The 15,912-nt window shown below is 45.9% G+C and overlaps 1 protein-coding gene across 4 annotated transcripts in view; it reads left to right on the top strand.

Annotated features, from left to right (window-relative positions):
* The window catches only part of GRHL1 (grainyhead like transcription factor 1), a 47,547-nt gene that overhangs the window by 19,754 nt on the left and 11,881 nt on the right, over nucleotides 1-15,912 (top strand). For 3 of the 4 annotated variants that reach the window (XM_072857779.1, XM_072857780.1, XM_072857778.1), the window contains 2 exons: nucleotides 6,482-6,640; nucleotides 13,795-13,882. The exons of the other annotated variant lie outside the window; for it this stretch is intronic. In XM_072857779.1, the coding sequence (XP_072713880.1) occupies nucleotides 6,482-6,640; nucleotides 13,795-13,882 (247 nt within the window). The remainder of the gene's footprint in view (nucleotides 1-6,481; nucleotides 6,641-13,794; nucleotides 13,883-15,912) is intronic. 4 annotated transcript variants of the gene reach the window in all.

Genomic DNA, 15,912 nt, shown 5'->3' with positions numbered 1-15,912 from the left:
CTTTATTTTTCCCTTTTATGTTTATATTTGTCCAAGTCTTTAGAGAAACCACATGCTTTCAGCCATCAGCATTTAAATAACAACCTTTGAGCTTCCGGGTAATTTTTCTTTAGTGGAGGGCTGATAAATGAGTTGTTTGTGGAATTTGGGCCTAGGGCTGCTCCTTCAGCTAGCCAGCAAGGAGTGCTGTGACCAAATGGCTGCATACCCCTGAATTGCACATGCATCTGTGGGAGACCAAGCAACCTGGCGGCTGCTGGGCTTTGCACTGACATTCCCAGAATTCCTGCTGGCAGCCGGGGTGGGGAGCGGCTTTGTCCACGCATTGGCGATAGCTGTGTAGCTTCCCGCTCCCTAGTGTTGGATGGTGTGTGTCTTGGTTCTCAGAGGGAGTCTCCGATGTGGAGGAGGAGGAGGGAGTTGTTTGTGTCCTCTGGTCCATACCCAAGTCCTGTTATTTAGGTCTGATGGATCCTTTACCTTATTTGTTCCTCTAGTTTTTAATCTGCTGTTGTAGCCTCAAAGGCTCCTCTTCATGTCAGTTTGGTTGAGGGTTTCTATGACCCTTTGTCCTGCAAACAGTGAAAATAACAGGTAGATCAAGTCATCTGTGCAGTGACTGCTGCCGTCCCCAGCCAGAGACCACAGGAGTGGCCTTGCTGCTCCGAGGGAAAGCAAAGTGAGATGCAGTGTAGGTCCTGTGGGTCCCTTTGTGTGAGGGCTTTGTGAGGCTTCAGGCTGGTCTGCGAGTAGGATGCATGGTGATCGGTCCACAGGCGAGACACTGCCTTTGTGTTGGGGAAATGGTCCCAGGACACAATGGAATCCCTTTGCCTACTGTGTCTTGGGCAGAACATTGAAATTAGCCAAGGTCAAGAAAAGCAGTATCCAACTGCATTCCCTGGAAAGAAGCTCATCGTAGTTTAACCTGTCCCTGGTGGTTATGTTGTAGGCTCCAAATTCTGTATTCAGCCCAAACACAGTCATCCAAAATCAAAAGCATCCTGACAATTTTATGTTGACTATAACATTAAAATGAGAGGCTTTTGCCTACTAGTGCTAGAAAAGAGCTAAAGTTTTATCTGAATTCTCAATAGAGAAAGAAATACCCCATGGACTTGGATTATTGAGTGATGTCTTCAGCCTCTGTGTACAAAAATATAATGGAGCATAAATAGGAGGAGGTGAATTCAATTTACCTGTCTTCTGTTGAAGTGAAAGCCATGTGGAGCAAGGTGATCAGACTGGAATAGTCCCAAGTCTGTCATGTAGGGTCTTATCCAGAAGGACATACAAGACTTTGCACCTCGGGGAGATCTGTTATGTGGCTATTAGTCTTACCCATGCCTGTGTTTGCCGGATACCCATCTGAGTTGCTTGCCATTACCTATGGCAACCCCAGACATGGTTGATGTGTACCTACATATTGTTCCTTTTCAACTTGGCTTTGTGGTGAGTCAGAAGAGGATGTACAAGGTGACATTTCATCTAAAGCTGCTGCATATGTAGCCTGTGGACTAATCAAAATTGCTGGTGCTTTTTGTGTGACAAAAGAGCATGGCGTCCAAGATAAACTGAGGAGAAGAGATCTGGGTATGCAAGCCTTCATTTAAAAAAGGCATCTTTCATCTCACTGACAGCGAGGTTCCTGCAGCGCTTTGATTGCCCTTTAATTATGCCTGTTTTTCCTGGTTTGTTTGAAAGGCAGATCTTGTTAGAAAAAGGTGCTGTGTGGAAAGAACTTGGCTGTCTCTGCTGCCCTTCCTTGAGGGCACACAGCAGAGCTGCCGGATTAATTTTTTTTTTTCCTGCGTTGTTAAAATGGAAGATTGTTTCTTGTAGATTTGAATGTAGGTATGGTGTGTTTCTCCCGAGTTAGGTGAGGAGGGGTGCGAGTGGTCGGGTGGTTAAAGCAGACCGGGAAGTCATGAGGTCTGGCTTCTTCCCGCGCTGACTTCCAGTGTGATCCCGGAGGAGGTGCTTTAATCCTTCTGCCTTCAGTCTTTCGTTGTGTGCAGCTGGGCTGCTGCTCCTCTGCCACAAAGGCTGCAGGAAACCCAACCTGGTGTTGGGTGGAGGACAGTCTGTAGTGTGTTGGGGTGAATGTCACCAGATGTGGGGGGCTTAACAGCTCATGCCAGCTCACAGGTTTCATGCTGTTTGGTGTTTTATCTTTAAACCTTGCTGTTGTGGAGCCATTGTCTTGATGAGAATCTCAGCTTTCATTAATAATAATAAAAAAAGCATGAAAAAATCAACAAGAAAGAAAAGGAAAATAAAGCCTGGGTTTGATTGGAGAGAAAAGCCTGGAAATATGATTCAAATATAGACTAAAGGCTTAACTGCCAAGCAAGCTAAATAACTTGAGAATAGGTTTCTAATCCTTTTAGAAATCTCAGTTTTAAAGAATATCTGTGTAACTTTTGAGGGCTTGACTCATGTTTGTAAGTGCTTGGGCTTGACAATGCTCTATTTTTAAGTGCTGTCTCTATGTTGAATCTTGGGAGGCGAGATGAAAATGTTTTTTTAAAAGTAACAACAAATCTTAATATAGCTGAGAATGCGGAACTGCCCTTAGAAAAATAGGTTGGACACATGAAAAGGAATCTTGCTCAGCAGGCTGAAGATGCAGAGCAACTTCTGCGGTTACGTTTTTCTTTCTTCTGGCAATTTTGGGGTGGGGATGTAGCTGGCGCAGTCACTTGGCCTTACGTTTCTTTTCAAATGCAAGTCAAATCTTCCTGAACAAAAAGCACCTGGCTTGAAACTGTTTTAGCCCAAACTAGAAAAGCTGCTCGCTAAAACTCTGTTTTTGTGGAACTTGAGGCAACCTGAAGTTGCTCAAAAATAGGAGTTACAGGATGGATAGGGAGAAGTAGATGGTCCTTTTGAACTGAAGTGGCTTTGTATGAACAGGAAAAGACAGGCTGGCTCTCTGTTGCTTCAGAGAGATGATTAGGTTTTAGTTGTCATCTCCTGCCCGGAGTCCTGAAGACTTAAATGACATGAAAATGAAGTCAGCTGCTTAAAGCCAAAAGTAATCAAATGAGGAGACTCTAAAGTAGGAAGATAATCTCTGTCATCTGACAGGCAATCCCAAATTCCCATGGGATACCCTTGCAGCTCTGCTGTAGCATGCATCTGTTGTGCTGAGACCAACGTTTTGACCTTGAGCCCAGCATGCTGAATGGGCTTTGTGTGGCTGGTAAGCCATGAAAATTGAAAACATAGACCTGAATTATCCCATAAAGAAGTGACACCACTTGCTAGGGAACCGGTGACCAATGCTGTACATCGAGTCCGTTAGTGTCTAGTGGTGTGAAACTCAAATGAGGGATTTCACAGAAATTTGAGGCTGTGGTGGACCTGCTGGCATGGCTGCTTGGGCATGTTTTCTTGAAGAACACAGTCATTTCTTCATACAGTTGTGAGAGTTGTGTGTGAATATTCAGTATGGGTAAATAAAATTAAAATTTAAAATGTAAAAATATGCAAACACCAGAGCTGAGGCTCTTTTTTAAGAAACAAAGCCCCTGCTCAAGGAACACAATTATTCAGGCTGTTCATATATCTAATTACCTAGCTCCGAAGTGGGTGAAAGCTGCTCTTCAAACTCCTTGAAGCTTTGCCCCGGGGTGTGCCAGTGCTACAAGCAAAATGCCCTTGTAAAGCTGAAGGTAGCAATAAGGGAAAGGGGGTGTATGAAAGCTGGCAAAGTCATCATTTGGGTTAGTCTGGGGAAGATTGAGAAGAGCTTATTTTAAAATAATTTTCCTGGCTGCAATTTGGGATGTATTTAAGGCTTTCAAAAAAAGTTGTCTTGGAACAACACGGGTTTGAGATGCTGAGACACCCTCAGTAAGTTTGCGGATGACACCAAGTTGTGCAGGAGTGTTGATCTGCTTGAGGGTAGGAAGGCTCTGCAGAGGGACCTGGACAGGCTGGATCGATGGGCCGAGGTCAATTGTATGGGGTTCAACAAGGCCAAGTGCCGGGTCCTGCACTTGGGTCACAACAACCCCATGCAACGCTACAGGCTTGGGGAAGAGTGGCTGGAAAGCTGCCTGGTGGAAAAGGACCTGGGGGTGTTGGTTGACAGCCGGCTGAATATGAGCCAGCAGTGTGCCCAGGTGGCCAAGAAAGCCAATGGCATCCTGGCTTGTGTCAGGAATAGTGTGGCCAGCAGGAGTAGGGAGGTGATCGTGCCCCTGTACTCAGCACTGGTGTGGCCGCACCTCGAATACTGTGTCCAGTTTTGGGCCCCTCACTACAAGAGGCATGGAGGTGCTGGAGCGTGTCCAGAGAAGGGCAATGAAGCTGGTGAAGGGTCTGGAGCACAAGTCTGATGAGGAGGGGCTGGGGGAACTGGGGTTGTTTAGCCTGGAGAAAAGGAGGCTGAGGGGAGACCTTATCGCTCTCTACAACTACCTGAAAGGAGGTTGTAGAGAGGTGGGGGTCGGTTTCTTCTCCCAAGTAACAAGCGATAGGACGAGAGGAAATGGCCTCAAGTTGTGCTGGGGGAGGTTTAGATGGGATATTAGGAAATTTTACTTCACTGAAAGGGTTGTCAAGCATTGGAACAGGCTGCCCAGGGAAGTGGTTGAGTCACCATCCCTGGAAGTATTTAAAAGACGTTTGGATGAGGTGCTTAGGGACATGGTGTAGTGGTGGTCTTGGTAGTGTTAACGATTGGACTTGATGATCTTAAAGGTCTTTTCCAACCTGTACGATTCTGTGATTCTGTGACAGAGGCTGGAAGGTGAGCAGGCATTGAGCACTGACTCACCTTCAGCGCTGCTGTCCCTGCACATTGTCCTGGCTTGTGCCACCACAGAACAAGCAGTGGAGGCTGGGGTGGCTGGGGATGGGGCTCTGCCAGCATGCCATGCTGGTGTGAGATGTTGTTTTACACATTTCAGTTTCCCTTTGCACAAGCGGAACTCAGCGGGTGCATTGCCAGCTGTTAGACAGGATGTGTGCACAAAGGAAGGGATGGGGCCCCCTGCTTTTTATACTACTGTGGTATATATGGGGAAAAAAAAAAGAGAGCTTATATCCCGAATCTGGTGGTAGTTATTACATTTCCATTTCCCCCGTTTTTGTTAAAACTGGTTGGATGTTGCAGAACCTGTGTGAAAAAACCCTTGATAAGCACTTTGCAAAACCACAAATCCAACCCAAACCCCTAAGTTTTTCAAAACCTGCCTTGAGACTTTGCACCACTGGGACGGCTCCGGGAGGTGGCACTAACTCACTGCAGAGACTGTCTAACGGGTGCTTCGTAGTAGTAGCACAAGAAGTGAGCGATCAGGTGGTGGGACAATATTCCTGCAAATCTCTGGCAAGGTGTTTCTGACTCCTGAGGCTTTGATTTTTTTTTTATTATTATTATTGATATTTTTTTTTAAAAGCACTGGGTTCCAGCTTTGTTCTGGAGGCAGAGAGGAGAGTAGCCACTGCAGGTCTTGGTAGCTCATAAATTCCTGGTAATTAATCATTGCAGCTTCTTCTGAGACATGCCAATAATAAGCATTGTGTCTGGAGAAAAGCCTAGCACACCGCAAGCCCACGTTCTGGATACAAAGTACTTTGGTCTATCTGTTCATAGCTGCACAAGGATATTTCTTCCTTCTGTTAAGCAGCATTGGACTTGTTCTCTGGTTGAGGGTTTGTGTTTGGGTTTTTTTAGGCAATTATGAAAATTAAATTAGATATGTTGAAAATAACTCTTAATTCCTTTTTCCCATAATTCAATTTTTTTGTTAGAATAATGAAAATATTACTCTCTCCCTTTTGATCTGAACATTAACAGGGTATTGTAGGTCTTACTGGGGAATATTCAAAATGGTGTTCATCTTTTTTAAGTGTAAAGCCGATAAACTCTTTCACTGAAATAATGGCATTATTCCTGTGTTTAAAGATAACCTGTTGCCTAATATTTTTTAAAAGCTTTTAATATCATTCACAAAAAAATAACAACAAAAAACCCCAAGTAGTTTCAAGGATAAGCTGTGCTCACAGCAGCTTACAGAAAACTCATGGAAAGCTTTGTTTCAACTTGCCCAAAGTAACGTAAATTTTTCAAAGCATGGTTGTGTTCTTACCAAGATGGTAAAACTTTGGCCAGTGAAGGTTGGCTGTAGAAGGATTCCTGTTGCTAAATGTTTGATGATGACATATGAGATCCCTTGGATGGAAATATCTGGGGAAGATGGGTGGAGTCTTCATAAAGTTTGGAGAGTTTGTTGAAATTCATTCTGGACAAAGTGGCTTTGTCCCCTGTAGTGGTTTATATAAAGAATTAAGAACGTCATACCGCTTCTTGGGGGTTTTTACCTGATCTCTCAGAAGATAGAAGGTCCTGTTTGTAGTGGCAAGGACCAGCATTTAGATCTTAGCACTCACTGAGTAGTCCCTTGCTCAGTGGCCGGCCAGGAGTCTGTGTGTCACTACTGATGGGTGCTGCTTTCCTCTTCTGCAGGTTTTCATTTCTGTGAACTGCCTCAGCACAGATTTCTCCTCTCAGAAGGGAGTTAAAGGCCTGCCCTTGAATCTTCAGATTGACACCTACAGCTACAATAACAGGAGTAACAAACCTGTCCACAGAGCTTACTGCCAGATTAAAGTCTTCTGCGACAAGGTATGGTTGAATCAATGTGCTGGTGACCCTTTGGGAAAGGCTGTTCTACAGCTTAGTGGCCTCTTTCCCCCCCTCCCCCCAATTCTGCCACTTGCTATTTTGGCTCACTGAAAACTCCCATCTGTGTTTAGCCTCTGCAAGAAAAAAATTTCAGCCCCTTCTGCTTGGCTCATAGATATTACGATGACCTCAGATAAATTCGCTGCTCTCAAAATGCTGTAGCGCTGAGAAGTGTTCCTGAGCATTGACTTTGGAGAAAGGTCAGTCAGTGGCAGAAGACTGGCTGTCAGTACTCCAGACACTGGAAAGTCCTGCAGAGTGCCTTCAGTAGGAGAAATCATTGTAATTGATTGGAGCAAGTGGAGGCTTGTCTTTTTGCCCAAGCTATGTCGTGTTGGTCCTTTTAAATTTCTTTGTGTGTTCTTACTGCATTTGTTATTAAAAAAAACCAGCAACTTGCACATCTTGTGAACAGAAAACGTTCCTGTTCTCATTGTGCCCCTGCGAGATACAGCAGCATAACAAAGCCCATTTACAAGCTGGATGGGTGCTGTAAGTTGACTGCTCTGCCTAATGCGTTAGCACACAGAGAATTAACACCTTTCCCAAAGCCACTGTTCACCTGAAGCTGTGAAAGAAACACAGCAGGAGCTGAGCTGAAAGCAGTTGTAAAAGCTTAACTGAGTTTGGGGAAATGTCCTTTCTTTGCAGTCTTTGTAACCTGTTCCTGTCATAACAGTCTTCTGAAAGACCAGAGCAAGTAATGTGTGATGTTACTATTCCCAGAGCGACCAAAGTCTTTCTAGGCTGGGATGAGCGCTGCCCAGACTTCCCCAGTCCCTCTTTTGATCACTGAACTGCTCTGACATCCTGTTTTGCTGGCATCCTACTTGATAGGACCTCTCATTCTTTGTATCCAGACTGCATCTTCATCGCATGGACTCCTTGTGAGCAAGATCTCAAATACCTCTCTGTGCAGCTGCAGGTCTGAGACGGGCTCGTGACACCCACTCTTGAGTCTTGTGCTAGCTTTGCACTGGTTGCATACTGTGCAGTCTTGCCTTGTCATCCCTCAGGGGACTGCTGCAAAGATTTATCTCACAAGCTCCCAAACTGTTTTCACTTACCTCCCCAAATATTTGGAGCCCTCTACAGTCTGCCTCTGCTGTAGCATCCCATTGACTCATCCTGCCACGTTTTATTGTCCGTCTATATGCTTTTAAATAGGCCCCTTTGCTTTCTTGCATGGCTGGGAGAAGCTGCCTGTAGCTGCCTGCCAGTGTAAAGCTACTTAGTCATCTTCCTTCAAGTGCCTCCTGAGATGGCTCCTGTTGTGATGATTTCTGTGAAGAATTTACCAGGGAGTTAATGAATGCTCTCCAGAGCTATCTTAAAGACTTGCCAGTAAGCCTAAGAAGCTTGGGTCTCATGGGCTTTCTTCAGGCCTTCCCCCCCCCCCCCCCTTTTTTTTCTTTTCTTTTTCTTCCTCTAAAATGAGACTGAGGCAAGTATGTTACCTAAAGCTCTTTCATTATCTGGGATTCTTGTGTGTTACCAACCTGTATTCTCTACAATACCCATGAGTATAGGCTTGCTGCAAGGAAGGGGGGGATCTTTTACTCATAAGTTGTCCAGTCAATTACTGACACTGTGCTAAAATTACTGACAGGCTTATGCCACTGCTAATAAGACAAATCAGTTAATAAAAGGGGAGACGTGTAGTCAGTACGTAGCTTAAAGGAAACCATTTGAGTCTATACCTTAAATTTTAGCCAATCTAGTAGTACAGTAATGCTAGTGTGTCTTTTATTTTCCTCTGGGATTTTGACTTTCTCCTGCTTTATTCCTTCAGATGCTTTGCAAATTGTACCTGAATTAAAAGAGGAGGGAGGGAAGGAGAAAATATTACTTTTCTGTATTTAATCTGACTGTTGTTCATTCTGTGAACAGGCAGCCAATGTGAGGTTGGCACTTGAAGATTCTGCAACTTGCATTTATAGAAATGGTGTTGAAATTTGCTGCCTTTCAGATCCAGTCTGGGTCCGGCAATGAGAGCTGGGGACAGAGAGGCCAACAAGCTGAATACTGTTTGTCACCACATTGAATCAAGCTCTGTACTCAAACGCCTGTTTGAGGTGCTGGGCGAGTGCTCCTGTGAGCAGACCTGTGTCCTTACAGCTGCAGGTACTGACTCACTGTGGTGGGTTGACCCTGGCTGGATGCCAGGTGCCAACCAAGCTGCTCTATTACTCCCCCTTCTCAGCTAGACGGGAGAGAAAATATAATGAAAGGCTCATGGGTCGAGGTAAAGACAGGGAGATCACTCTGCAATTACTGTCACAGGCAAAACAGACTCAACTCGGGGAAATTAAATTTATTGCCAATCAAAATCAGAATAGGATAATGAGAAATAAAACCAAATCTTAAAACACCTCCCCTCTACCCCTCCCTTCTTTCCGGGCTCAGCTTCACTCCAGTTTTCTCTACCTCCCCCCCCGCCGCCCAGTGGTGCAGGGGGAGGGGAATGGGGGTTGTGGTCAGTTCATCACATGTTGTCTCTGCCGCTCTTTCTGCCTCACTCTCTTCCCTTGCTGCAGCGTGGGGTCCCTCCCATGGGAGACAGTCCTCCATGGACTTCTCCAACATGAGTCCTTCCCATGGGCTGCAGTTCTTCACAAACTGCTCCAGCATGGGTCCCTTCCACGTGTCCTTTCCACGGGGTGCAGTCCTTCAGGAACAGACTGCTCCAGTGTGGGTCCCCCATGGGATCACAAGTCCTGCCAGCAAACCTGCTCCAGTGTGGGCTTCCCACAGGGTCACAGCCTCCTTTTGGGCATATCCACCCACTCTGGTGTGGGGTCCTCCATGGGCTGCAGGTGGATATCTGCTCCACTATGGACCTCCATGCCTCACCATGGTCTTCACCACAGGCTGCAGGGGAATCTCTGCTCCAGCGCCTGGAGCACCTCCTCCCCCTCCTTCACTAACCTTGGTGTCTGCAGAGTTGTTTCTCTCGCATATACTTACTCCTCTCTTTGGCTGCAGTTGCACAGCAGTTTTTTTCCCCCTTCTTAAATATGTTATCACAGAGGTGTTACCACCATGGCTGATGGGCTTAGCCTTGGTCAGTGGTGGGTCCCTCTAGGAGCTGGCTGGCATTGCCTCTGTTGGACATAGGGGAAGCTTCTGGCATCTTCTCATGGCAGCCACCCCTGCAGCCCCCCAGCTACCAAAACCTTGCCACATAAACCCAATACACTCATAGACCCCAATGCTGGCCATCTTCTCCAGGATCCTGTGAGAGCATTGGCATTTCAGAAAAAGCACCCATTTTCTGCCCTGCTTTGAGTCTTAGGTAATGTCATCTGGTCTTGAACGTTTACAAGGCTGTTGTTACTATAGTATCCACACGTATTGCAGTCATTAATGTGTTTGTCCTCATGTGGCTGCTCTTACCTGTAGAAGTGCTGTTATCCTTGTTTTCTTCTTGGAGGGCCAAGTCTATAGTGTGGAGGTCTGTTGGAAAAAACAGCACAAAATGATGATGCTGTGGCCACCTAACAGGGACAGCTCTGTGTAGGTCCCCTCAATTCCTTTGTCTGTTAAGGCTGTGCTTGCATTGCACACCTGAACTGACTTTGAATCCAGACACTGGCATAGCAGTCCTCTGCTGTCTCTCTTTTTCTTTTTTCTGTGTGCAAATTGATAGATATCCTATGGAAGGTCAAGCAGTTTAGTTAATGTTGTGTGGTGGCCTTTGCGCAGGAAAGGAGTGAAGGAGGAGGGTTCCCATGCTTGGGGTGGAAGGGAAAGCTGCTGATGCTTGTTTATAATTTTTGGCTGCTGCCTCTGAGACCAAGTTTCTTCATGTGTTCCTGTCTTCCCCTTCGTGCTTTCTCTGTGGAAAGCGGGTCCATAGGTGCCCAGGACATTTGGTTTTCATCTAATCCTGTATGGTTTCAAGACCCTCCTGAGTAAAGCAGTATGGGTGTAATGGTGTCATCCTATAGCATGTTACAGCACAAGCTTCATTCAGGCTTGGCCCAGTAATATTTGGGCTGTGTGGGGATGGGGGTGACCCATCCCAGAGGACAAAGACCTTCTCTGCTGTAAATGGTGCCTCAGCTAAGCATCCACATGGGGAAGATTAAATACAGGATTTCACAGGCTAGAGCTAGTGTTGTCCTCTGGGACCTGCTGTTACTCTTGTAGCGATGGGTAGTGTGCTGTGGGAAGGTTTTTATGGGATGATGGGAACAAACGAGTCAGATGCTGTTGGATGGAGAGAGATGGTGCAAAGCGGCTGGAGGCAGCATTGATGCAGATGGGCAGCAACACAGAGACTGTTCCTTTTGTTCCATGATCGCAGAATCACAAAATGGTTTGGGTGGGAAGGGACCTTTGAAGGTCATCTAGTCCAACCCCCCTGACATGGGCAGGGACATCTTCCACTAGATCGGATTGCTCAGAGCCCCGTCCAACCTGACCTTGAACACTTCCAGGGATGGGGCATCCACAACTTCTCTGGGCAACCTGTTCCAGTGTCTCACCACCCTCATCATAAAGAATTTCTTCCTTATATCCAACCTAAACCTACCCTCTTTCAGTTTAAAACCGTTGCTCCTTGTCCTGTCACTACAGGCCCTGGTAAAAAGTCTCTCCCCGTCTTTCTTAGAAGCCCCCTTTATACACTGAAAGACTGCAATAAGGACACAATTGGCTTTCTGGGCTGCAAGTGCACACTGCTGGCTCATGTCCAATTTTTTGTCCATCAGTATCCCCTGGCGGCTCGGCTGCTGGGGCCACAGGGCAGGAGGAGAGCTCAAACAGCTCGTGGGCTGTGCACCAGAGCTGCACCCAGCACAAGAGGGCGTGCAGAGAAGGGTCAGGGAGCAGTCCTCTGTCTTCAGAACACATCCGACTTACGCAGCCCATGTGCGGAAGCTGGGAGTCTCGTGGTGTCATGAAAGGTCCAGATCCCAGTGTGTCATGACTCGACATCACATCCTCTCCCTCCATCTCTGTTGCTTATCAAATAAATCATGTTTCTACGTGGGAGGGAGGGATGGCAGCTCGCCACCAAATGCTGCTTCCCTTTCTCAGCCCAAGAGTCCATTACACAACTGGGGACTTTGAGGGGAAAGAACAACAACAACAAAAAAACCCTGCTGCCTTCAACACATAGACAATAGTGTGAAATCTTGCTTTTCAGACTGTAGGCTGTTCTCTAGGTGATGAAATTGGGAAAACCTCTTTCTTACAAGCTTATTTATTCCATAATTGTGGGATACAGGATTACCAGTGTCTTTTCTTCAAAAGTGTCTGATCCTGGCTGTTGTTGAGCTCTGCTGGCAAGGCAGAAAAGCCTGTTATCAAGACATGACTTTGTTTTTTTTATGTGGGATTTGAGATGTGTTTACCTGGGCCCCTGTAGCCTGGAACAAGTTGACTTTCAAGCAGAACTCTGGCTGTAGGTATGGGAGGGCAGAGGTTTTCTCAAAATGTGTGCTCTTGATGGATTAGCATGTTCCTCACAAGGAAGCAGGTGCTGTTCTGTAGCACAGTGTTTGAGTAGCAGAACTTTATTATTTCCACAGGAAAGCTGAAAAACAGGTCTGGAGCCAAAGCTGATCTTTCTGCTGTCAAGCTGAGGTGTTGTGACTCTTCTGGTAAAGGAAGTCACAGAGGGGTGTGGGTCCAGCTGTGCTGAGGTTTAGGTGGAATGTCTTTACTGTAGTGGGCTGTGTCAGCTTTATGAGGTCAAGCAAAGCTAGCAATGCCTGTGTCTTCATTTGTAATTTTTTCTCTTTTTCACAGCAGCTGCCTGAAGTTGCTTGTGTCCCTGCTGTTAGATGGGAGAAAAGGTGATATATGTTAACGCACATCAAACATCTAGGCTAACTTTCATTTTTATTGCTAGTGCAGACATGCCCACTGCTTCCTAGCAGGTATAGGTATCCTGTCACCTATAGGGTAGTGATTTACTGGGAGGTTAGGGCTGTTGCCCTTCTCCTATGCTGTGCACAGTTAGGCAGTTTCCTACCCCATCGCCACATGCTTTTTGACATCTTATTTGCTATAGCTAATCTAGTCTTCCCCCAGCACTGTGCAAGGATGTGGATGTGTTCTGGCAGCTGTGCAGGGGTGGGAATGAGAAATAATGGCTTCCTGTGGCCAGATAACTGTTACCTTTTACCCTCCTTTGCAAGAGGGTGTTGGGAGACAGGTAGAACTTGTATGTACCAGTTTGGGCAGTGATCTGGTGGTAGCACCAGAATTGAGTGAGTGTTGGGGATCTGCTGTGGGCTTACCACCTCAAGCAACTAGCAACGTGACATTCCTGACTTAACCCAAAGTTATGTGTGAGGTCTGGGCAGAGCTGGAAGAATGAACACGATTTCAATACAAACCTTCTTCCTTCCTTCTCTCTCTCCGTCATAGCTGCCTGCACCTTGCAGAAAATATGGCTCTCCCCACTGCTGCTTAGTTTGAAGAGCTAGGAACTGTGCAGGCACAAACCCAGTTAGGTATCTGTGGATTCCACCATAGCCTGGCCCTGGTAAAAAGAGAAGAAATAATGCCTGCTTTAAAATGATCCATGTCTACAGCTTGAGATCAGTGAAGGCTGGTATAACTGCTCCGAGCTCGATGTGCAATGTGCAGGAAGGTACCTTGCACTTGGTGATCCAAGTGTGGTGTGACTTTTATAGATCAGGATTTAATGATGATTTAGTGAACTCTTAAACTGAGGGAACTTGCATTTTTTTTTTTAATTGTTTTAAACACTTCAGGTATGTTTTTATCTCATACTTTATACAGTTGTTATAGCTGTGGGTATCTTTTGTCATCATATTCCCATCTGACTTGAAAGAAAAGCAAGTGTTTGCATCTTGGTTGTTGGATTTCATTAGATGACAGAACTCAAAAGTAAACAGATCTCAAAGTTGGCACACTCTGGCAAACCTGCAGCTCAGGTACCATGGAGCTGACCTCCACAAACGCAGCTCTGGAAGAATCGGTGTTCCTGCCTCTGCAGCTGAACACCCCCACCCCCCCTCCACCCTCCCTCCCCCCCAAAAAAAAAACACTAAAAAGACTTTCTTCCCCCCCCCCCCCCCCCCCCCCCTCCCTTCCCTTAATCTCTTGTCTGGCAGGGAGCAGAGAGGAAGATCAGGGATGAAGAGCGAAAGCAAAGCAAAAGAAAAGGCAAGTGCACTGACCCCAGCTCTCAGCTGAATGCCTGTAAGTAGAAATTATTCCATCAGTATTTTAAATATTAGATCTCATTTTGGCTACAAATAACTTGTGCAGTAGAACTCTTTAGTCAATTTTTATTCCCTATGGAATAGTGTTTGTTTTAAGCAGTTTCTTATGGAGTCATTAATTGTGGTTTGCAACATACCGGGTCACTTAGGACTTCACTTCTATGTAGTTCTTCCTGTCCAAGACAGGATCCTGCTGTGTATTCAGTCAGGTATAGGTTTTAGCAATTGAAGTGATAGGGTGAGGATGGGATTTTTGGGCACCGCTGGAGCCCTTGCAGCTCCAGGTGGCAGCGAGAACTGGAGCTGTTCCAAATGTTTCCAGCTTGATCCTAAACTTAGGCTTTAACTTGTGTTAAAAATGAGTTTACAATGCTGTAGCAAGGCAGTGGCAGCCTTGGGACTGAGCCTCCAGCCTCACAGCCCTACGCTCACTCTTCTAGAGCAAAGTGGTCCTTAGTAAATAATTTCAATAGAAGTTGTTTCTGCACATGTGAAGGATGTGAAGGCCTCAACACCATAGTATGTAAAGACTGTGGAGCTTCTTCCTGCTGAGCATCTTTCCTTTAACTGATGCAGATGACTGCAATAGATCCTGTGTTTGGATGACTAGTTATTCACTAGCAGAGCTTAGAGGAAAATGTATCTCCCTGTTCTTCCTTCACACGGGGCAGGCGTGTGCTCTCCCTTGCTCTGCTCAGTGTGCTTGTCAGAGCCGTGCTATTAACAGTCCAACTGGTTTAACAAGCATGCACCTCACAGCTTGCTGGGCAGGATTTTCCTGACACAGCAGGTACAGGCTGCTGGAGCAGCTTCAGAAGAAGGTACTGCTACAAGGGAACCAATTTGCTCAAGGGCGGTTGCAGAAAGGGCTGGGGTTTTTTGGGGGTTTTTTTTGTTGTTTTTTTTTTTTTTTCCAAAAGTACATCATGAAAGGTAGGTTTAGCACAGTGTTAGCATTTCACAAATGTAGTAGCCTCAGTGGCTCCCAAAAGATTACTGCATGCAGCCCTCTGCGTAATGGCTGGAAAGTGCAAACAGTTTCAATACAGATTTCCAGGATCTTACCATTTTACAAAAGCTGCTTTCCAATATGAATTTCCTAGGCTTGGCATTAGCCTGATGTGACCTTTATTTTTCTGGAAAGTACAATCCATTGCTGTTTAGTTCTTGTGTGGGAAGTTTTTGATTGCTTGAAGCCATAAGCTGTTATACCCACCTCCAGGATCACAGATGCCATGTGCGCATGGACTCAGCAGCAGCAGAAATAGTTTGTGCCTTTTGGTCAAAGTTATTTTTACAGGGATTGAGCAATCTTTAAAAAAATCAGTTTTGCAAGGAAAAAAAAAAAAAAAGGATATTTTCCCCTGGGGACATGAGAAATTGTTTTGTTTGCAGTTGGTTTGACCCAAAATTGAAATGTTTCCACTTGGTAAAATGAAGTCTTCAGTTGGGGTCAGTTTGACGTGAATGTGTCTGAAGTGCAGTTTAAGGCACCTCCTGCCTCGCACTCTCCCAAGTGGGTCTTTGTGGGTGAAGTCTGTCCACTTGGCAGCTTGTGTCACATCAGCTGGTGTGTCGTGAGAGTCAAAGTGCTCTGTGGGAGACAGTGCTGGTCCTGCTGGGGGACGAACTTGACAGGTCATCAGCTTGAGGTGACCAGGATGAACAACGAGATGAACAAAAATGTAAAATTTGAAAGTGTGAAATCGAAATGTAACTCCAAATGTAGCATCTTTCAAGAAACAGTATTTGTACCACCTCTGTAGTGTGATAGTGCTTCTGTGGTGCTGTTTCCTTGAGAGGCTCCCAGCTGGAACCACATGGGTTACAAGTTGTCTCTTTGTCATCTTTCTGCTTTCGTGGTATAGGAAATCCAGCAACCTTTTGAGGGAACAGAGAGGGAGAAGGGGGGACTTGGACTAGCTTTTGCCCTCTGTTTGGATGGTTTGCTTGGTACGTGGGAGACCTAGGTTTGTCTGTTGGGGTGAGTGGCCAGACCATTCTCCA

The sequence above is a fragment of the Ciconia boyciana genome, chromosome 3, assembly GCF_034638445.1.
Source record: "Ciconia boyciana chromosome 3, ASM3463844v1, whole genome shotgun sequence".
Classification (NCBI taxonomy): domain Eukaryota; kingdom Metazoa; phylum Chordata; class Aves; order Ciconiiformes; family Ciconiidae; genus Ciconia; species Ciconia boyciana.
The sequence above is the reverse complement of the archived record's forward strand: the minus strand, read 5'-3'. Positions and strand labels throughout refer to the sequence as shown.